This window comes from Engraulis encrasicolus, chromosome 14, assembly GCF_034702125.1.
Source record: "Engraulis encrasicolus isolate BLACKSEA-1 chromosome 14, IST_EnEncr_1.0, whole genome shotgun sequence".
NCBI lineage: Eukaryota > Metazoa > Chordata > Actinopteri > Clupeiformes > Engraulidae > Engraulis > Engraulis encrasicolus.
The window spans coordinates 53689398-53712843 of NC_085870.1; the positions used below are offsets into that span (position 1 = coordinate 53689398).

Consider the following 23446-nt stretch of genomic DNA (forward strand, 5'->3'; position numbering starts at 1 on the left):
GAAATTGCGTTTCTTGCTCTCCCATGCAGACATAGACTAATCTAGGTAAGGACATAGACAGTATAGACATAGACAGTACTCATACATGGACATAGACAGTATGGACGTAGACATTGCTCATACAGACATTTAAAGTGCAAGACTGGACAACAGAAGACTTGTAGAGAACATACATTAAGAGGAGGTATTTTGTTGTTCTTTTTCCTAAAAGTCCTTTATAGCGTTCTGACATAGTAATAGTAGCATTTGAAGAAATAAATAATTAAAAAAGGTTTTTATTTAAATACACCAGCAGCAGTATGTGTGTGTGTGTGTTTGTATGTGTTTTGTGTGCGTGTGTGTGTGTGTGTGTGTGTGTGTGTGTGTGTGTGTGTGTGTGTGTGTGTGTGTGTGTGTGTGTGTGTTTAGTGCAGGTAGAAAGTGCGGTGTGCGTCTGTGTGTGTGTACCTGTGTATGTGTGTGTGTGTGTGTGTGTGTGTATGTGTGTATGTGTGTGAGTATGAGTTGTGTGTCAGTGTGTGTATGTTTGGGTTTAGTGCAGAAAGTGCAGTGTGCTTGTGTGTGTGTGTGTGTGTGTGTGTGTGTGTGTGTGTGTGTGTGTGTGTGTGTGTGTGTGTGTGTGCATGTGTATGTTTTGAGTTAGTGCAGGTTGAAAGTTCAGTCACAGATGTAGTAGTGCAGGTGGAGTGTTCAGTCGCAGATATGGTGGTGGGGATGAGGGGGGGGAGCGTTGTCAGTGGCCTGGCTGGCTAGAGGCTGACAGTGAAGGGAGAGTGGGTTGAGTGTTCAGTATCTTGATTGCTTGATGCATCGTGCTGCTTGTAAGCCTGGTGGTACGGGAACGGAGGCGCCTGTACCTCTTTCCAGAGGGCAGGAGGCTGAACAGTTTGTGTGCAGGGTGGCTTGTGTCTTTGATGATCATCAGTGCTTTTCGGGTGAGGCGTGCGGTGTAAATGTCCTGCAAGGAGGGGAGTGGTACTCCAATGATCTTCTTCGCTGTGTTCACAACACGCTGGAGTGTCTTCCTGTTTTTCTCCGTGCAGCTTCCTCCCCACACTGTGATGCAGCTGGACACGACGCTCTCTATGGTTCCTCTGTAGAATGTTGTCATGATGGAGGGTGTAGCACTTGCCTTCTTTAGTTTGCGCAAGAAGTAGAGACGCTGATGGGCCTTCTTCGCCAGTGATGTAGTGTTGGTGGTCCAAGAGAGGTCGTCGCTGATGTGCACTCCAAGGAACTTGGTGCTGCTCACTCTCTCCACAGCTTCGGTTCTAAGCTTGTGACAGATGGTCACATATTCGACTGTGTTTAACTTGAGTTCTGTTAACCAGTCACTCTAGCCCTGTTGGCATGTGGACATTCAATAAGGGTCTTTGACTCTTGCATTGTCCAGTGTCTTTATTCAATTGTCGTATGGTTGTCCGCCGCGACGTTTGGGCATACATATTCCAGCCCCTTGGGCTAGCCGTCTGGCAGCCTTTCTTGAGTGAAACAGAACGTTGGGTTACGGATGTAACCTTGGTTCTGTGAAGGAAAGAAAGGCTGCCAGACTTCGTCGTCGCTCTGGACTTCGCGTTCAGGATTTTTATGAGGACGAAGTATGCCGCGCTGGGACTTATATACTGTGTACAGTAGCGCGGCATACTCACGTGATGAAGTTTTGATATAAGTGTACCTCAGAACTCGCGCATGCGCGGATTATATTCCAGCCCCTTGGGCTAGCCGTCTGGCAGCCTTTCTTTCCTTCACAGAACCAAGGTTACATCCGTAACCCAACGGTCTGATCAGCCTGTGGTGGGCCAACCCTGGATGATAGTGTCTTGTGAGAAAATGGCTGCAACACCCATTGATACTAGGGTACAAAACTGATAACAACAAATACTTTTTCATTAACCAGCACGATTCAGTCAAATATGGAACAAACTGACAAGCTATGGAACAAAATCTGACAGTGATGACAAAAAAACTACTCTTTTACATAGTATATTTAGTTTGTTTACATTAGCCATTTTGTTTTCACTCTGTTTTTTTAGGCATCTCATACCTCTTCTCAGAAAGTATATATTATTTAATATTATTCTAATATAATACTACTGTACAACACTGACAGGTTATGGTTGGGACAGTAGCAGTGTCACTCCAAACCAATTAACAAATTTAAGAGAAAATACACTTACAGGAGCTTCAGTGATGGTGAAGTAGGCAGTAGAGCTAAAGGTTTGAAAAGGGGTCCTCAGTAATTACAATGACCTTTTACATGCCTGAATTTATTGTCTTTAACAAAAATATCGGTAACACTTTACAATAATGGTACATTAATTGTAATGGAATAATGTTGGAAGTAATGTATGATTCATGGTGAATTAACACATAATTGATGTATGCAGTGATGTTTAATCTATTATTAGTCAATGAGGAGTCACTATTGTAGTCATGATGACTCACCATTAAGTAATTGTGGTACAACCAAGGGTAATTAATGGTGTGAATTACAAGTGTTAATATATCATATATTAACACTGCTGATAAAAATCCTGATATATTGATCCAATCATACATGAATCCAACCTTAATTAATGATGCCACTAAAAGAATGCAGACAGTGAGAAACAAGACACAGTAAGTTATATTAAAATGGGAGCAAGTAAAAAATGTGAAGTGATTCCCTGTGTTAACTGCCTCAGGGGCCAGGGGGTGTAGCGAGTGGGACCGAGAGAGTAGGCCTGGAGAGGTTGCTTCTAGGGCATAGCCTGCAGGTGATGAAACAAAGTTGCATGCCCCCCTCCCAGTTTCGAATGCCACAGAACCATCACTGCCACTCTTCCTGACACAATGCCGTCACATAGCCTCCATGGAGTTGCCATAAGGTCTGATTGAGATATGACTGGATCTATATGGCAGGATTATTATCCACAGTGGTGATGCTGACATTACTTACAACATTATTCCATTATTACTCATGCATCATTAATTAAGGCTGGATTCATGTATGATTGGATCGATATATCAGGATTTTCATCAGCAGTGTTAATATATGATGTATTAACACTTGTAATTCACACCATTAATTAACCTTGGTTGTACCACAATTACTTAATGGTGAGTCATCATGACTACAATAGTGACTACTCATTGACTAATAATAGATTAAACATCACTGCATACATAAATTATGAGTTAATTCACCATAAATCATACATTACTTCCAACATTATTCCATTACAATTAATGTACCATTATTGTAAAGTGTTGCGAATGTGTTTGACTTTATGAGCAATCAGAAAATGAAGGTAAATATTGTTTTAAACTCACTATTTGCAGTTCTGTATGTTCCTCCATGTAGTGGTGATATTATTCAATTTCATCTGTGGTATTTTTTTCAGTCAACTTAAATGATGATGTCTGTCCTTTGGACAGCAGGTTTACAGCAATGAAAAATAATAAAATTACACTTAAATCTTAAATGTCATTACACTAAAACAAATCAAAAGATCTTGCGTATCTGCAATAAAACAAATGGTTGCATGGAAACAACCAAAATCACCGGACCTTGATAAGTGGTAAAACACAATAGAGCATATTTTAAATATGGAGAAACTCTCTTTAAGCTCTGGGAATCAATTACACAAATGGTATAATCTATATCCAAATAGCATAATATACAAAATAACTGCAAAAAGAGCATCTACAAATGCTTAACAGTAGGATAATGTTATAGCATCTATATGGGTACCGACCAACAGCCAAACACAGTCTAGTGGAGAAGCCCTGTAAGAAGTTAACAAATTAACATTCCTCGGCAGAAACATTGAGAAACAAGGCAGAAAAGTTTTATGTAAAAATTAGAGTAAGCAAAGCAAGAGCAGCTTTCAACCAGCTGAAGAACATCTGGAAGGCCATGAGTATTGCCATCATCATCAAAACCTAACTCTTCAACTCCAATGTAAAGTAAGTCTTGCTGTGTGGAGCTGAAACCTCGAGAATGACAGTGTCAACTACCAAGAAGAAGAGGGTATTAGAAGATGCGCAGAAAGGATATAAAAGGAGAGAAAGAAGGTGAGATTCATCAAAGTGCAACAAATTCTTCGCATACTGGCCTGAAACCATCAGTAACGAAGAACTCTGGCGGTGAATTGGACGACAACTAGTGGATAAAGAAATATTCCAGAGATGCATGGAGAGACGTTGGCCACACTCTCCAAAAGCCATCCTCCAACAACACCAAGCAAGGCCTTACATGGAATCTGCAAGGGAAGAGGAGGCAAGGCCGACCAAGAAAGAGACTACAAAAGGGCAGGCTACACCTGGGAACAACTGCACAGACTACTGCAGGGCAGAGATGCCTGGAGAACTCTTCTTGGTGGTCTATACCCCAAAAGGGGTGATACACAAGTGAGTTAGGGGTCTTACACACCAGGGCGGTAAAAGCGTCGCGGAACAGCCGCGTTTTTTACCGGCGTCGGTGAAAATACATTGAAACATATCTGTCCTTACACACCAACTGGCGGTAGTCGGGCGTCAGTGGCGCGGGAGCCGGCTCCGCGCCGTGCTGCATTTGGAAAATAGAACTCGAGCGAATTTTTCACTCCGGTGACCGGCGGTGTCTCGTTTAAATGAATGGCAAAGTAGCACGCTAGCTACACACTGGCCGAAACTAAGCAGAAAGACAGCGTTCATCTCGCGACCGTTCCGTTCCGCCTTGGTATGTTTTGGCCCTTAGTTGTGGTTCCACAACATCCTAGGCTACGTTTCCCCATTTATTTTTTAAATGAAGCAGTACTTAACCCCTTAGCTCAGCACTATGGCTCTCTGTAATGTCACAGCAATGTTGTTATGATGTAGTTAAGCATTTTCAGCAAGTGAATATGGTCGCCAGCGACCCCTGCTGCAGTAAGAGGCTACGCTTAAGTAGTACTTAAGAATGAGATGCACCCTAGGCAATATATCACTATTGTCACAGCCCTGGACATTGCAGGGTTCCACCGGAACGGGGCACCTGTCTCTAGAGCCTTCGCTACTGCCCCTGAAGTTTCCGTCTGTCTTTTGCTGCACTCCATGTCTTCCTCAGGTGCTGTGGGGTTACTGGGTAGTTGGGGGTAGGTGGTAGTCTGATTTATGTATGTTTGTTTATGTTGTTTGTTAGCTGGTGTACTATTGTTTTGGTGTTGCTCTGGGTGCCCAGTGGGAACCCTACTCTTATGGGGGAGGGTATGTCACGGCCCTGGACATTGTAGGGTTCCACCGGAACAACTAGGTGTCACTGGGCGTCTCTGCTGCTCTTTTTCCTTTTCAGGTTCTGTTGCTGATTGAGTTAATGGACCACTGATCTGGAGATCTGCTGCTATTTCCCCTTCAGGTGCTGCTGCTGATTGTCAATCATTAGGTTAAGTGATTGCTGATCTAAGGCTGCTGGAGGCCGGCATTTAAAAGCACTCCAGTGCATTCTCTCTCTCTCTCTCTCTCTCTCTCTCTCTCTCTCTCTCTCTCTCTCTCTTCTCTCTCTCTCTCTCTCTCTCTCTCTCTCTCTCTCTCTCTCTCTCTTTCTCTCTCTCTCTCTCTCTCTCTCTCTCTCTCTCTGCCTCTCTCTGCCTCTCTCTCTCTCTCTCTCTCTCTCTCTCTCTCTCTGCCTCTGCCTTTCTGACTGTTCTGCTTGTGAGAGCTAGCCTAGGCCTACGGTATAGTAGGCTGTAGGCTGGCTGAGGCGACTCTGCTCTCTCTCGCTGTCTGCCTGCCTGTGAAAGCCAACCAGGTTCCCCACGAGTCGGCTGTAGGTTTTGGCTGGGGCGGGTCTGTTCTGTTCTGGTCTGGTCTGGTCTGGTCTGGTCTGGTCTGGTCTGTTCTGTTCTTCTCCGTTCTGTTCTGTTCTGGTCTGGTCTGTTCTGTTCTGTTCTGTTCTGTTCTGGTTTGGTCTGTTCTGTTCTGGTCTGTTCTGTTCTGGTCTGGTCTGGTCTGTTCTGGTCTGGTCTGTTCTGGTCTGGTCTGGTCTGGTTTGGTCTGTTCTGTTCTGGTCTGTTCTGTTCTGGTCTGGTCTGGTCTGTTTTCTTCTGCTCTGTTCTGGTCTGTTCTGGTCTGGTCTGGTCTGTTTTCTTCTGCTCTGTTCTGTTCTGGTCTGTTCTGGTCTGGTCTGTTCTGGTCTGTTCTGGTCTGGTTTGGTCTGTTCTGTTCTGGTCTGTTCTGTTCTGGTCTGTTCTGGTCTGGTCTGGTCTGTTTTCTTCTGCTCTGCTCTGTTCTGGTCTGTTCTGGTCTGTTCTGTTCTGGTCTGTTCTGGTCTGGTCTGGTCTGGTCTGTTTTCTTCTGCTCTGTTCTGTTCTGGTCTGGTCTGTCTGTCGGTCTCTGCCTGGGTTGGACAATTTGAAATTGAAAATAAAGCATATAAATCTATTACCCTCTTGTCTGTACCCTTTCTGTGTCATGACCCTTGAGCCAGGTTGTGAAACTATGTCTATACAATAATTTATCGGCCTACATGCATCTTTTTTATTTTGGTGTATGCATAAACTTGTAGTGATGATGTGAGAGCTGTTTCTGATATATTGCCTAGAAGGCACCTCATACTAAGAACTACTACTTAGGCCTAAGAACTGCTTTTTGGAGTTTTTGGGAAACACATATCATACCCCAACTTGGCAACCAGAATAAATGTTTACTCAGGGAACGGAAGTTGGGAAAAGGGGATGATATTAGTACTTAATATCTGAAATATCTTGTATCTTGGATCATGTTTGGAATACTGAAAAATCTGTAAACATGGGTAAGGTTCAAGGGGTCTGCTTCTTCTTCCTGCGTCTTTGAATTACCAATTTGCAATCCATGTGACGTGTGCCAGAGTAGATTTTAGTTTCATAGCATGCTCAACCAAGGTCAGGAAGTCAGGAGTCTGTTTTTGAAACAGTGGAGGAGGGGTCTTAGCAAGGTGTCCAAGCAGTAAACGGAGGTCTGTGGCAGGGCACGTATGAAAGTGTAAAGTAGCAAACGTTTGGCAGATGATCGTATGGCACATCACCATGCAATTTCAGCTTGTTGTTTTGTTTGTTAAATTGTTTTCCTTAATGTCATAGCACTTCTGGATTACACACGTTGTGAATATGATGAATTTTCCCTTAAGTGTTTATCAGCAAACAGACAAAATGTATTAAACTGATATAGAGGACAGAGATCAGCCCAGCAGCTGGCAGTAGCATAGGTGTGAGATGTAACATGTAGTAGGAGCTTTTAGCAACAGTAAGGAAATCCATCTGTCCACAGCAGGATTTATTATCGCTTTAGATGACGGGAGTCAGCAGTGGGTGTCAGTTTTCTAACCACACCAACCGTTGGATTTAGGCAATCTGTCTACAGGAAGAATCTGACGCTGACATACCTTAAGCAAATCTTGTTCACACTGAAGTCTCTATTATACAGTAAAGAAAGATTAAGAGCCTGAGACTAAATTGGTGAGGTCCTTTTTTAGACATACAGTAGCTGTACTTTGTACATTGAAAGGAAATGTTTGCACGAAAGGTATAGGTTTGTATTTGTCTCTCTAGTTTTATTTTCATATTCTGTCATGCTGTTAAAGAGTGTGGTTGTAATTGTATTCAAATGAGCATGGTTAACCCAGCGGTTTATGCATTGCTTTCCTTTTGCTGTTACACTGTCCACCATCTATATTGGATTGTGTTTATAGCCTGTGAAATTTACATGGATATGTTGATACAAGAACGTATCCCTGCAACATACATGAAACTGGATATAAGATGATAACAGGCTGCTATATTTTTTTCCCCCGTCAAACATTAAAGGTCTCCCCAGCTCCCTTACGCTGGTGTGTGCCTTCGACCATGGTCAGTTTGATATTTTCTGCCAGTAGAAACTCAAAACGGATTGTAAATTGAGGAATTCCTGTGATCCGAGAAGACGTTGCCTGTACTGAGGCAGGCTACTTTGCCTGTGATAGGTCACATACCCCATAAAACCATCAGTCACAGACTAACCCGTGACGCAGGCTGCCCTCTGCTTGGGTTGACTGGCTTTTTAAAGTTTCTATGTTACATTACATTTCGTTACATTATATTTAGCATAGTCTTTTATCCAAAGCGACTCACATAAGAGGACATAATCAGGAACATAAAAAGGTTTAAAAAGGCATAAAAAGGTTATTGGAGATAAGTAGGGCTAGTTTTGTTATGAAGGGACAGTTTTTGGAGGTCAGAATGGTGTACAGTCGTGCTTCAGGTTTTTATTTTTTTTATTTTTACTATCTCTACCTCTCACACCTAGGGTATCTTATCTTTCTCCTTTACGGAAGCTGCTGATCTGGCAAATCCCACTCCCCATCATCTGCGCCTGATTTCTGACTTGCCAATGCCTACTGATCAACCCCCCCAATACTGCCCCTTTATGTAACATTTATCCCATGCGAATGGGGCTTGAGACAAATTTGTTTGTTGTGAGACAAATGTTCTTTTGGCAAAAAATGGCAAAACACGAGGCTGATAAATCCTGTATTTTGCCTCGCAATGAATGTTGATGGAGGTAGATGGCTAAGGGAATATCTGACATTATCACCTTTATCTTTCAAGTAAATGCCGCGATTCTGATGTGTCCAATTATAGTGTTTCATATATTTTAAATGCTTCCGGTATCATTAAGCTATTGTTTCAGGCATGTGTAATTTAAGGATATACTGCTGCATTTTGTTTAAATTTGGAAATATGTGTCAGGAAATGACATGTACAGGGGTAGGCATCTCTTAATTCTTGTTTCCCCCTCCCTCAACAGTACAGTATCGGGTGAAAAAATGCCTCAGCATAGCAACAGCGTCTTGTGATTGATATATAAATATGTTCAGGCCATGTGGCAGTGGGGCTCAGGGCCTCGTTCTCAGATCCGTAGCTCCGTCTAGTGGTATGACTCCAGGGTGTCCTTACATTTTTATGTGCTGTGTTTTTTTTTTTTTTTTTTTAACTACGCGCAGACTGCCTCCTTGCAGTGACATCACGTTTGACCCCTATCTTAAGTTTCCACGGCCTCTGCTGAAGGGGACAGCCCTAAATCTGAAGTGCCCAAGCAGCAAAATGTATAATTAGTGTTTCTATGTTGGCCTACATTCAAGTGCGTGAGAAGAGTTAAGTGTTTTCTTACACATTATATAAATCAACAACTACCAAACGCACATTAACAGTGTTGCCAGCTTCTACTACCTATTTACTTACACCCGCACTATACATTTACATTCATCCCCACATGTGTTGTTGGGAGGTAAGTCCCACAGAAGTTGCTGGCCAAATGTTTTTACTGTTTACGTTTAGGTCACAAAATACTTCTCATTAATGGTTTCTACATAAACCATTATTACACTATAATAATATAAATGTGTCATATTTCACGAGCTTTTTGTATTACGGTATAAACGGTTTGTCGTAACTTTTAAATGTCAGACGATAACTAACTTTACAAGACCATTTTCCTTAATGCATTTTCTTTTTTTACAAGGAATTCACACTCATTTACACATCGAGGGCAGCTTTAAACACAGGGAAAAGGGTCAGCCATTAGGGGCTGGAGCATTAGGCACCACTGACATTTAGGTCACCACAGGGTTAAATGGACAGTGCATGTCAGTCATGTTTTAATACATACTTCTTAGATGCACTGAGCAGAAGATAGATGGAGATATTTCATTCACAGTTTCGTGTATCATATGTAGTGTAGTGTTGCTCTACCGCACTTGCTTGTTCAAGATTGATGAGAATCACTTGCCAAATTGGTGTGGGCATACCATAAGTCGTCATAAAATAGAATATGTTACTGCATTGTGTCACACATTGTTTATGTCGACATTTCCGTACTCATGTATCTCATTCTTCAAAATATACAAAGTCAGTATGGCACTGAAGGTAAAAAGAGCAAAGCAAACGTGTATCATTGGGTAATCAGAAATGTAATGTAATTTTTTTCAGATAAATGTGAGTCTTGTGTAAGTCAAAATAGTAATTTCTGGCTAAAAGTAAGGACAAAAGAGGAGGCTGGGACTTACTTTGATGTTGACTTTGTTCTGTGGCTCTCAGCTCTCCTCTTGTGCTGGCAACACTTCTTCCTGATATTTTTGTGTTACTGCTTTGCAAGGCAGTAAAGCTCTTTTAGGATTCTTTGAGCAGGCCTTTTTTGTGGGCCACTCCCGCAATGGTGAGGGATAGACTTACTGTCTTAGGAGGTGAGAACTATAGGATCTCTAAGTAACTCCTCCCTCACAAACTTTCTCTGTCAGGAATGCATGCCCGAGACTTTTGCTTATTAGAATTGCTTGTAAAAATTCAGTCACACAGTTGAATGGATGCTGGTATGCATCAAACAAACCAGCGTTCACCCCAAAGGTTCATAAGGAGACACAAAAAATTCAGAGGTAAGATCACTGATTTACTGAGGACACAAGGTATTCCTTATGGCATGTTTGGAAGACCATCTTATATGTCTTAGCATGTATACAATTGTCATGCATTTGAAAATTGAGACATAGATAAGAAGCTGAAAGAGGTTTACATACATTTACAAATTACAATGACTTTGAATGTTACTATGAATTACTTTTCCATGTTGTGGCATAGATAATTAATTTTGTTTGCTGGTAGTTTGAACAGATGCATTTGTACACATGTACAATGTACAAGATACACACTTACAGTACATTGTTAAATAATGTGTGATGTAAACATTGTCATCAAAGGTCTGTGACATCTGAAGTTAAGTAATTCTGATGACTGAGACAATTAATTTAAATTACTTTGCTTGTGAAGATTTTTCACACCAAGTGAACAGCAAATAGAAGCTAAATAATGTGAATAGTCTGTACGCTAATGAGAAAGTACTACAAATTACACTTGCAGCACTATGACAGGAATCTAGGCTGGTCATTAATCAGTATCAGGTTCTTCACAGACTTAGGAATGTGTCTGAGAGAAGTATTGGTTATCATAGTTTGTGTCTGTCCTCTGAAGTATGTTGGTCAATGTTAAATCTAATGTCAAGAGCATGTTTGGGACATCCCTTCCCTGTTGCTTTGTATTAGTCCTCAATATCGAATTCTGTCCGGCTATGAGTTACCAGTAGGCATTTGACAGGAACCTAAGCCTTGCAAGGATACGCTGGTGTCGTTTTCACACTTGCTTTTAACCCCAAGCATTCGCAGGTACACTTGGTGTGATGGTGTGGGCTCTATGTGTGTCACAGGAATGCAGATTCAGCTTAGAGACACTTAGCACACAGAGAGATTAATATACAGCACCAGAATTGGACCAAATAAGGGAAGGTTTCGTGTGAGTGTGCTGAGAATGGACAGGGCACACTACTTGTAAATCAGTCAGATGGCTGCAACACATGTTTGACCTGACCAATCATATGATCTACTGCTAGCACAGGGGTGAGGGTTCATACAATTTATTAGTCGGGATTCCAAAAAAAGATGGCTGTGCCCTGGGAAAGGCCAGTCTCTAATGTAATTGGGAAAATATGTATTGATTCAGAACCTTTGTTAACCTTTTATTGATGGAAGTGTGTGTATGTGTTGATCTAGTTATTCATTTGCGTACATCTAATCCCATGGATACATTAACAAACTGCGGCTCACTGATAAGAATTGATTGTAGTTGGATGTCTACGGTTGACTTTGTATTTCCCGAAGTACCTGTAGTGACCACGCTCATTATTTTTACATTTCATTCCCATCTCCATTAACATAATTGTGTTCCCCTTCTCCATATCACTGATATTACTTTTTTTCAATTACTTCATCTTTACTCAAAGGTCGTGTTAGTTTTGCTGTGAGTGATGTCCTTATATCTGAAGAACCTCTGCAAAAATGCAAACCATTGGAAAAGATATCTCATTCTTGTCCATGTCAGGAAAGCATCTAGTCCAGATGCTGATTTCAAACGACCTCAAATTGGTTGTGTTGTTTGTTTGACTAATTTTCTGGTTATTGTCAAGCTCAGTGTTTTTGCCCCGTTAGACTAGGCAGTAGCTCCTCTCTTCTCTTTCTCATGATGGGTTTGAGGCAAACACACACACACACACACACACACACACACACACACACACACACACACACACACACACACACACACACACACACACACACACACACACACACACACACACACCATCTGAAACTCCCTCTTTTGTACGTGACTCCATACAAACAAATTCTTCAACTGTACAGTATGTTGTCTGAGATTCGGCTTGCGTTGCCACATCACTGGTAGATTAAGAGAATGATTTTCCTGTATTTTCTCGAACTGAGCAGAAAATCTGTTCTGACTTCCTGTTTCCTGTAACCTCAGATGAACTGGGCTCCAGGAATTGTCGTTATGTATTGTGTTACGCTTTGATTCCTGCTCATCTGCTGCTTCTGAAGGGATTTCCCCAGGGCTCCGTATCTCTACGCTGCCCATTGCCAGTGTGGTTAATGAAGATGTACACGGCAACCGTTTTTATTCACACACATTAATGTTTTCCTGTAGCCTCTTCATACATTTGGGCCCACCAACGGGCCAGGGCCTATGCACACCGCTTAAAAAACTACATCATAACAACACTGTTATGATACACTTAAGTAACAGATTAAGCCTTGGTCATTAACATTTTGGTGACAATAAGGTTATAACAGCAGAGGCTCTGTTCAGGAGTTAAGAAGATCAACGTTTTATTACAGTTGATGTACATGTGAGTGGATGGTGCGCCGCACAGAATAAGCACCTTGACTCCTCAGAATAACTGTAGCGTGCTATGCAGAATGTGCGTGTGAGCCAGTTAGAATAACTGCACTGGGCCTATTTTGGCACCCTGCCATCAAGTTTTACCACGCAAAACAAATCATGCGTGTGAATGTAATGTGTTGGTGCATTAGCAGATTCTATTTTTGAAATAACATTTGGTAACACTTTCTATGAAGCCCATATCTATAGCGCATTAGGAGCGCATTTAAAACAAATTATAATGCACATTATAATTACTTACAAAGCATTACTACTACACCGATGATGTTTCATGATGCTTTATGTTAACAGTAATGCATAACCATGAATGTAGCTTATAATACTTTATAAATCCAAGGGTATTATGAGTGCTCATGACAGGATATAAACTACAGGCTGCCTGATGGGGCTTACAGTACATTATGATGCATTATAGCTGTGCATTATACAGTGCATTACAGATGCATCCATATGAACTTCACTTTACTTAGAGCACACATTGACAACTTATGATCTCACATGAAACATTATAGCATCATATGAGCCCTTATGACAGTTTATCATCCAGGTCTGTGCATAGAGGGGTTTAGGTATTCATAATGTACTATAAGACCCATCAGGCAGCCTGTAGTTTATAGCCAGTCAAGAGCACTCATGACACCCTTGGATTTATAAAGCAACATAAGCTACATTCATAGTTAATCATAACTGTGAATATAAAGCATCATGAAGCATTATGAGTGGAGTCATAATATGTTGTAAGTAATTATAATGTGCGTTATAATTTGTTATAAATGCGCTTATAATGTTGGCTTTAATTAAAGTGTTACCTAACATTTTCCATGTCACGCAGAATGATGGAAATACACATTTTACTGACTGTTTGATGAATTTCAGTCTTGACATGTTTATTGACCAGTTACAACATTTTTTTGTGTACCATCTACTATTGTCATTAGTGCAGTGGTCACAGGACAGTACTTTGCCCAGTATTTTTTAACATGTCAGAGAATAGTGCTTTAGTCTGACATTGAAGCATCTAAGAAGCAGACTTGTGGCAATGCTAGGCATCACTCATTTCTATGCACTGTTATGGTCACTGAAGTACTGCTGGCCTAGAGGCCGCATTGTAATGTTCATAATAATAAGTAAACCAGAAAAGTCGAAAGGTGTTTGCTTAAGACAAAGCATGATACATGAGAAAATGCCATCACAACTCATTCATCCCTCAAAACCTAATTATTACAGTCAAGTGATGCATACCATTCTCCAGTGAATGCAACACCTAGAATGTTGAGTAACATCACATTACATGTGATAACACATTATATCTTCAGAAAAAGATAAGCGAAAATACTTCTACATAAAAACAACAAATCAAAGCATTATATAAGTCTCACTGAGTCCAAAAAAAAAAGAAAAAAGAAAATCTCAGAACCACACCATATGTTCAGAATGGAACATCCTGGTCATTGATGAACTGTTGGCTTAATCTGGAAAAAGAACATAAAACAGATTAGTGAGAAGTCATGATCTTTCCATTGGAAACTTTATATACGGTACACACACCTGTACATACATGTAGCTTTATTTTGAATGTATAGTAAATATACAGTAAATATATGTTCATGACTCATTTGGCAAATGAATCACAGTGTGATGTGTTGATCCTGATTTTAGTGTGACTATTTGAAAGACCTGTACATGATTAATACAGTATCTTAAGACTAAAGAGAAGTACTCAAATGCAGTGAATTCCTACCTCGCACAGTCAGTTTAGTGGTGCACTCTGCCCTCCCCAGTTCGCTCTCAGCAACGACCATGTAATCTCCCATGTCTTTGGGGCCCACTCTCAGGATGAGCATGGAGCAGACGCCGCAAGTGTTTGAGATGTAGTAGTTGGTGTTGGTGTTGAGGCTGACATTGTTGCGGTACCAGGTGACATGAGGCGCTGGGTCTCCGATCACGGCACAGCTCATGTAGCACTCATAGCCCTCGGGGGCAGTGTGCATCCTCAAAGGAACCAGGAACTTGGGAGGCCTATCCAGGTCACATGACTTGGTCTCAGGCATGTTCAATGCAAACTTTTCTGAAGTGATAAGGGAAAAAAGATAAAGTGTCATTTGTACTTTATTTTCATTGTTCCTCACTGTATAGATGGGTAACAACAATGTACACAAAGGAAATGATTGAAATGAGCAACTTAACAAGAATAAGGCTGACAAACTCGGAAACATTTACAATTACTACTCTATTGGACAAAGGATTCTAATATGTGATGTAGAGATAACCATGTTAAAACAAACCTTTCTTGCCAACGATGAGCCACTTGGGTGACTCCGATGGTAGAGACATTCCCATGTCGTTCTTGGCAAAGACTCTGAACCGATATTCACGGCCCGGCATGATGTTGCAAGCCGTGTACTTGTTGTTGAAGATGCGATCTGCCACAGTGTGCCATGTCTTTTTGGTAGAGTCGCGCTTCGCCACCATGTAGTGGAGCCTGTCGTCACGTTTCTCATCTGGAGATGCGGTCCAGGTCACTGTGACTGTGCCTGGCACATTCTCCTCAACCTCCACTGGGCCAGGTGGCTTGGGCTCATCTGTAATCAAGTTTTGTAGAGTCAATTCTGATGAGCTCACTGTAGTGAAACTCCACAGCCACAGTATCCTGTGGAAGAGGTTTCTTTTCTTTTTAACATGCAGAGAGTAGATACAGTTTGCAGTTTCAAACAATGTAGCTGCTAATTTGGAAGTCTACACACCATATAGAAAATGAGTAGATTTACCATGTGATAAGCATTAGTATACACTTGTGGTTGTAGGGGTTACTCTACATTTGCAGAAAATCATCACACACCTGTGACTCTGATCTCAATGCTGAAGGTTTCCTGGCCCACAATATTTTTCACCAGAATGGTGTATACTCCCGTGTCATTACGCTCAGCTGACGGAATCAGAAGCTGGGATGAAGTGGGGCCATTGCTAACGGTGATGCGCTTGCTTACAGGGACGCCATCTTTCAACCAGGTCACATTTGGCCATGGCGAAGCCTGAATACAGTTGAAAATGGAAGTTTGTTTTAAGGAGGGAAATATTGTGTAATTATATGAATGTTTTGTTTCGTATGTAAAATATTTTTTCACATTTTACCTCAAAGTTGATATTGTAACGTGCCGAGTTCCCTGCTTTAACCACCATAAGGCTTTTGATTTTCAGATCTGTGAATCTGGGTCGTACTACAGGAAACACAGAAAACACATATTTGTTGGTCTTAAGTGTACTCAATGCAATATTTTTGGTGTTTCATGAATTATTTACATTTAGCAGACGTTTACTTGCTTCACGGCACCTTACAAAAGACAGTACATGTGTGTGTGTGTATATATATATATAGGCCAAATTTCACATCTAATCCAACACTTGGTCATCCAATGGTTAATTAGAGACCTGGAAAGTCGTGTTATACTTGCCGTTTTTAGGTCTGAAAACATTGCATCTTTTGAGTTATTTAGATCAATTCTTGGCAAATACATGCTGTAAATGACAATATTTTCCTTAGAAATGTTTGTTATTTTGTAGAATGAAACAACAATGTCTGTTTTACTCGAACACGATCCATAGTAAAATCAGAAAAACTGAAAAATTCGAAGTGGTCTCTAATTTTTTTCCGCGGCTGTATACTATATATATGTGTGTAATTTTACCTGGCGGAGGCATGGCAAGAACGTAATTGTCCAAATCTCTTGGCAGTCCATCTCCTCCGTCATTAGTAGCTATGACTCTCACCCAGTACATGGCCATAGACTTCAGGCATTTTACAGTGAATGAGCCAGTTAGTAAAGGAGTGACGTTGCAGCGGTTCCATTCTATGCATTCAGCGGGCCGAATCTCCACAAAGTATCCTTTAGCCTCGTCTTCCACACCTTTCTCCTCGACTGGTTTAGTCCAGGCCAGGGACAAAGTGGTATAGGTTGAATCTGTGATCTTCAAGTCAAGTACTTTTCCAGGGGGCTCTGTTGGAAACAAATCATTATGTGCTGATCAAGGCATCTTTTTGCTTTATGTTGGTCTCAAGTCATAAGCAGTTTCATTTCTATCGGGATTAATAAATGGTACTACTCTGTTCTTAATGCTGATAACATTTACCATTCAACAAAAAAACAAATGACTTGCAGCTCAATTTGGTTGGGTTTGTATAATAATAATAATAATAATAATAATAATAATAATAATAATAATAATAATAATAATTCATTCACATAGATACACTTACTTTTGGGATCCCTGGCAAACACAAATTCAGATGGGGTACTGAATTCACCCGCTCCTGACATGTTTACAGCAGCTACACGGAACTCATATTGCATTCCTTCAATAACATCTGTAACTCCAAATTTCTTGCCTGTGAACAAATATTGTCAACAGAATCAGACGGTCCCTGCAAGCTTTATGTGATTGACATGACAGTAATCACATGCAAGTATGTGTGCTTATTCAGAATTAGAATTTTAAGTCGTAAGTGCACTTAAACTTAGGAAAGTACTGCAGTAGTTACTTAGGATGTTTGTCCAATAAATATTATCAGATGGAGTAGAGAAGACCACAATCTCTTGCTTATTCTCTTTAGTCTTGGTAAAAGAGTACAGGCTTTTCTACTCCATATTCAGATTTGGAACTGACCTTTGATTAGTTGACCCTCAGGTGGATAGACCTGCCCCCAAAGGTTGCTTCCCTTCTTCCTCTTCTCCACAATATAGCCCAAAATGTTTTGTCCACCACCAGTGTTGGTGGGGGGAGTCCACATCAGATTGATGCAGTCATTAAATGCACTCTCTACTTTGGGAACACTAGGAGGTCCGGGATAGGCTGTAAGAAATGAACGCTATTCATTTTCAGTTCACTGTACTGGGATGTAGCCTACTGTACATGTAGTATGACTGCATGATATTTTACAAGTCATCTAGGCGATGGGATTAATTGTGTATCCTTAAATATTGACGTCATTACACCGTAGATCAGTGCTGTATGCAAATGGGTAGTGTGAACTTTCCATATCATATAACATTTTCAGGGTGCCCACAGATAAAGATTTACTGGAAAATCAAGGAATTTCAGGAAAAGCTGTTCCAGATTAGCAAAGTCATATCATTTGATCGTGTTGTGTTAGGGAGTACAATGTACGTTGATACACTTATAATGTTAAAAGTGTCCCCTAATCTGCCTTGATGCACACATGAATTTCAGTGCTAACCCATTCCTACAGTAAACCATAGACTTAAAGGGACACTCCTGCCAATTTCAATGTGCTGTTGTATTTCTCACGCTACCCTTGACTTGTCAGTACCCGGTGACGCCGTCGTTTTTGGCCCAGCCTTTTCCGAGATATGAGCTATTCTAATGGGGCCAGACTTTGTTTACATTTCAAAAAAACATTTTTATTTATTCCCAAAAACATCCAAAAGGATATGCAACATCAGCAGACAGCTAGCAAACAGCGATAACTTTTGGGAAAATATTTGGAGTAGGCCTATGCTCATTATTATTATTATTACCTTCGCCAGAAGGTTATGTTTTGCCCGCCGTGTATTTATTTGTCAATATGTCTGTTTGTTTGTTTGTTTGTTTGTACTTCGTCTAACTCAGTCAAAACTGAGCCGATTTTTATGAAATTTTGTGGGATGATTGGTCATGACCCAAGGAACAATTGATTAGTTTTTGGGAGTGATTGGGTCAAAGGTCAAAGGTCAAGGCCAAGGTCACGAAAAGGTCAAAAACGTACATTGAGCCGATTTTTATGAAATTTAGTGGGATGATTGGTCATGACCCAAGGAAGAATCGATTAGTTTTTGGGAGTGATTGGGTCAAAGGTCAAAGGTCAAGGTCAAAATGTTTGTTTGTACTTCGTATAACTCAGACAGAACTGAGACGATTTTTGTGAGATTTAGTGGGATGATTGGTCATGACCCAAGGAACAATTGATTAGTTTTTGGGAGTGATTGGGTCAAAGGTCAAAGGTCAAGGCCAAGGTCACGAAAAGGTCAAAAACGTACATTGAGCCGATTTTTATGAAATTTAGTGGGATGATTGGTCATGACCCAAGGAACAATCGATTAATTTTTGGGAGTGATTGGGTCAAAGGTCAAAGGTCCAGGTCAAGGTCACGAAAAGGTCAAAAACGTAAATTGAGCCGATTTTCATGAAATTTAGTGGGATGATTGGTCATGACCCAAGGAACAATCAATTACTTTTTGGGATTGATTAGGTCAAAGGTCAAGGTCACGAAAAGGTCAAAACGTAAATTGAGACGATTTTTATGACATTTACTGGGATGATTGGTCATGACCCAAGGAACAACCGATTACTTTTTGGTAGTGATTGGGTAAAAGGTCAAGGTCAAGGTCACGAAAAGGTCAAAAACGTTTTTCTTTGCCAAGCACTATATGCCAGAAGAACGTGTGCATGCTGAATTGAATAAGAGGTCAAGACTGGGCCAAAAATGTAATATTACGATATTCCGGTCCGATTTAAATGAAACTAACACCAAAATTTGGAGAATGTTATGCCCCACACTTTGAAGATGGCCAGAAAAAGTGGCGTAAGCGAAGGTTTGCGCTCTACCGAGTGCCCATTCTAGTTTTTTAAATGTAAACAAAAGTTGCCCCCATTAGAATAGCTCATATCTCGGAAAGGGCTGGGCCAAAAAATGCGGCGTCACCGAGTACTGACAAGTCAAGGGTAGTGTGAGCAATACAACAGCACATTGAAATTGGCAGGAGTTGCCCTTTAAATATGATGCTGATCCACCTTTTTCAGCTGTTGCAGTCTCAACTCTTCTTGGAAGGCTGTTTATAGGATTTTTAAAAACCTTTTTTTTTTTTTTTTTTACAAAACTACATTGGTGTGGTCACACGCTGATTTTTGTTGAGAAGGCCTGGCTCTCAATCTCTGCTCTAATTCATCCCGAAGATGTTCGATGGGGTTCAGGCTAGGGCTCTGTGCACTGTGCAGGCCAGTCAAGTTCATCCCCACCAGACTCTCCAATCCATGTCTTTATGGACCTTACTTTGCACTGGTGCACGGTCATGTTGGAAGAGGAAGGTGCCCTCCCCAAACTGACCACAAGGTTGAGAGCATGGCATTGTCAAAAATGTTTAGTTATCCTGAAGCATTCAGAGTTCCTTTCTGTGGAACTTAGGGACCAAGCCCAAATTCTGGAAAACAACCCCACACCATCCCATGATTTCATGTTTTTTTTAGCATGGTTTTGCACGGTTTTTGGTTGGACTATGAACCATGGTTTTAGTCTGAAAACTAAACATGGTTTTACCGCGGTTTATAATTATTCGTTAAATTACACTTAGCTGCCGCTTTTTTATCCAACGCACGTATTACTGACTGTCCTTGGAGCAATGTGGGGTTAGGTGCCTTGCTCAAGGGCACTACAGTCATGGACGGAGGTGTAGGGAGAGGTAAGGGTGGGATTCGAACCTGCAACTCTGTGATCTTCAGTCCAACTCCGTAACCAATACACCACGGCTGCAGACACGTTTTCATGTTTTTTTGGGGTGACCAAGAAGCCCACAATTAACCATGTTTTTTGTAGGCTAGAAATCTAGACGCCCCTAGTGGCCGCAAATTGAATTTGCTCCTGGGGCATTCTAGGCACCCCTGGTCGCTTTGCTAGGCTGAAAAGCCAAAGTGGACCGACCACTCAAATCGTGATGGGCAAGTTCGGGGACGGGGCTACCTAGTGACCGCACAACTGAGTTTTCAGAACATAAACGCCCCTTTTAGGTGCTAGCATCAGCCAAGGTATATATGCGTTTGACCACCACCACAGCCACTGAAACGAGTTACCTAATAAATGGTGTTTTCGCAAAGTTCAAAAATGCCTCGTTTCCAACCAAAGGGCCCTCCTTGATCAACTAGCGAAATGTTGAGCTAAATAGTTGTATAAACTAATATGATTGTTGTCAACATGACATGTTCTGTGTTAGCTAGCTGGACACCTAGTTCTAGCTAGCTGAGTTATTTTACGAGAGGTGGGCTAGCCGCTAGCTCGATCGGCAAGGTCTCATTCCCATCTATTTAGTAAGCTACTTATAGACTTTGTAAGCTCCCAAATGTCTCGTCTTAAATGCTATGGGTCTTATTATAAGTGTCACTAAATTGGTGAGTCATTTCAAGCCTTTTAACGGTTGAAAAGAGATAAGTTGTAGTTGTAAACAAAACACCAGTTGATCTGGTTAACATGGTATGATTAGGTTGGCATTTAAAATTGTTTGACTAACAATTTCTTATATTACAACATCCGTTAATACTTAGAGGATAGTTCATATAACTTGTCTGGTTGCTGACCATATGTTTAGGCCTTTCATTTGTCAATAGCAATATTCAATATCGGATTCCAATCAGAAAGCCGAGATGTACCGAATCTCTCATAGACTGCCATGAACTGATGGGGCTAGCCGGGTAAAGGTTACACTCCGCCATTCCGACGCACCGCCATTCCGACATTGACGTCTTATTGGAAATAGGCTACATCCCAGATGTATGGGACCAGGTATGACAAAGCAGGGAAAAGGGGCAAGTTAAGGGCATTTGGACCGTGATAAAATGATACACTGATCTTGTAACTGCGCTGTCACTCTCTCCACCACTTTCCGCTCGTGTCGCAACATTGTTGCAAATGTCAATGGAGTTAGAACGTTGTTCACGCGCCTCTAAGCACTTGCAACAATGTTTAAATGAAAGGAAGAATGTTGTTTTTTTATAAACTATTAAATGTGGGCTTAGAGTCAGAGAAAACACTGTCGGAATGGCAGTGGGTCGGAATTGCGATGATGGCCATCGACACAAACCATGCTGAAAAAAAACATGAATACCCTGGATCCATGGTTAGTCAGGAACCACAGCTTTCATGGTCACCAAAGAAACATGGATAAGCCATAGTAATACTATGGTTGGTTCAGAGTACTTGGAGAAGCCATGGTTACAACAGTAAAACCATGGTCACTACAGTAAAACCATGGTCAATTTTCGTAAGAGACAATTCCTTCTTCACCAAATTTCACACACGGCACCATGAAGTCCGAAATGTGCCGCTCTCCTTGCAACCTTCAAACCCAGACTCATTCCTTATATTGCCAAATGGAAAAGAGTGATTCATTACTCCAGAGAACACATCTCCTCTTCTCTAGGGTCCAGTGGTGGCAAATACTTTCAACAACCATCAGTGTGACCTCACCAATGGACTTTTGGAAGAAAAAAAAACAGACTCCTCAATCTTGGGGACAGCCTTCCAAGAAACTGTAATGACTGCAACAGGTGAACGGATGCCATATTGAAGCCTATGGGTTAGGAATGGGATGGCACTTGGGTTAGCGAATAATTTTGCCAGTATAGTGTACATACATATACGATACAATTGCTGAAAATGCAATACCTATAGATTTTTTTGGGAGATTTCACAATACAGCGCCTCGCGGTATTTTAATAGGTGGCAAAAATATATACACAACACAGTATTTTTTGCCTGAAACTGGTAGTTCTATACTGCGCGTATACTGTATGTGTGTGTGTGTGTGTGTGTGTGTATATATATGTGTGTGTGTACATGACCATACACATGTGTATACTGCATATATACCTGATTTGCTTCAAAACCAAACTTCCTCACAACAAACAAAGTTATGGCTCCCTTCAAATTTTTAGTTTCCAAGAGCTAGGTCTGCTGTTTTTCTCTCTCATCATCATTGACCAAGTCCACTGCTGATATCATCATTTTGACAAGGTTTTGAGGGTTGTACTATGCTAGGCAGCCTCTGCCAGAGTATTTGCACTATGCTATGCAAAACTACACCGACATACGGTGAATTCCATGAGTGTTTCTCAGCTGCCTTCTGACGATAGAAAGATCAATGAGTTACCTCTAATTCCAGCCTGGACATCCTCCGTTTCTATCTGCTCACTGATCCCCTCTGCGTTCACAGCCCTTAAACGATAACAGTATCTTCTTCCATGGTCCACATCTGTGTCCTTGTAGTGGGCGTCTCCAGGGATCTCTCCATACTTTTTCCACGTGTTACGGCCTATCTGATTACGCTCCATAACGTAATTTGTAATTGGGGACCCACCATCGTCCTTTGGAACTCTCCACTTGAATTCAATACAGCTTGCAGAAGCTTCAATAATTTCCAGAGGACCAAGAGGAGGTGTTGGCCTGTCTGCAAAAGGAAATTAAGTCTTAACCACCTTTCCACTACTTTGTCAATAATGGTAGGCTACTGGTTTCGCTGCCTACAGATACACACTACTTACCAAGTACGATAAGCTGTGTGACAGCTTCAACAGTTCCAAACTCGTTTTTTATTTTAATTTTTATCTCTCCTGTATCCTTCCGTTGTAGCTTGCCGGTGAACACTAAACAGGTGTGGCCTTCTTCATTAAAAATCTGGATATTAGTATCAGGCGCCAACTCCTCACCGTCGTGAAACCACTGGATTTTTACTGGTTCTTTTCCCAGGTATGGAAGCTTAAACGAGGCTCTTTTGCCAGCTTTTATGATTGTCGGGGCTGCAAATTTTTCCAAGTCTTCTCCATCAAATCGTGGGGGGTCTGTGCAGGAAAAGTGGAAAAAGGAAGAGATGCATTAACACTTGTTAATTGGTGTGTTTGATACTTTCCGCTTTCTTGTTAATTACTGCATTCAG

At 41.2% G+C, this 23446-nt stretch overlaps 1 protein-coding gene and 1 long non-coding RNA gene across 8 annotated transcripts in view; one reads left to right on the top strand and one right to left on the bottom strand.

The window, feature by feature from the left end:
• LOC134462898 (uncharacterized) overlaps window positions 1–23446 on the top strand; it is a 122184-nt gene that overhangs the window by 60803 nt on the left and 37935 nt on the right. The gene's annotated exons all lie outside the window — the stretch shown is intronic.
• Window positions 13681–23446, bottom strand: part of igfn1.1 (immunoglobulin like and fibronectin type III domain containing 1, tandem duplicate 1) — a 36339-nt gene continuing 26573 nt past the window's right edge. For all 5 annotated transcript variants that reach the window (XM_063216138.1, XM_063216137.1, XM_063216139.1 and 2 more), the window contains 10 exons: window positions 23055–23351; window positions 22664–22960; window positions 17415–17600; window positions 17008–17136; window positions 16439–16747; window positions 15885–15970; window positions 15592–15784; window positions 15038–15334; window positions 14494–14820; window positions 13681–14224 (listed from right to left, as the gene is read on the bottom strand). In XM_063216138.1, the coding sequence (XP_063072208.1) occupies window positions 14220–14224; window positions 14494–14820; window positions 15038–15334; window positions 15592–15784; window positions 15885–15970; window positions 16439–16747; window positions 17008–17136; window positions 17415–17600; window positions 22664–22960; window positions 23055–23351 (2126 nt within the window). In that variant the 3' untranslated portion in view covers window positions 13681–14219. The remainder of the gene's footprint in view (window positions 14225–14493; window positions 14821–15037; window positions 15335–15591; window positions 15785–15884; window positions 15971–16438; window positions 16748–17007; window positions 17137–17414; window positions 17601–22663; window positions 22961–23054; window positions 23352–23446) is intronic.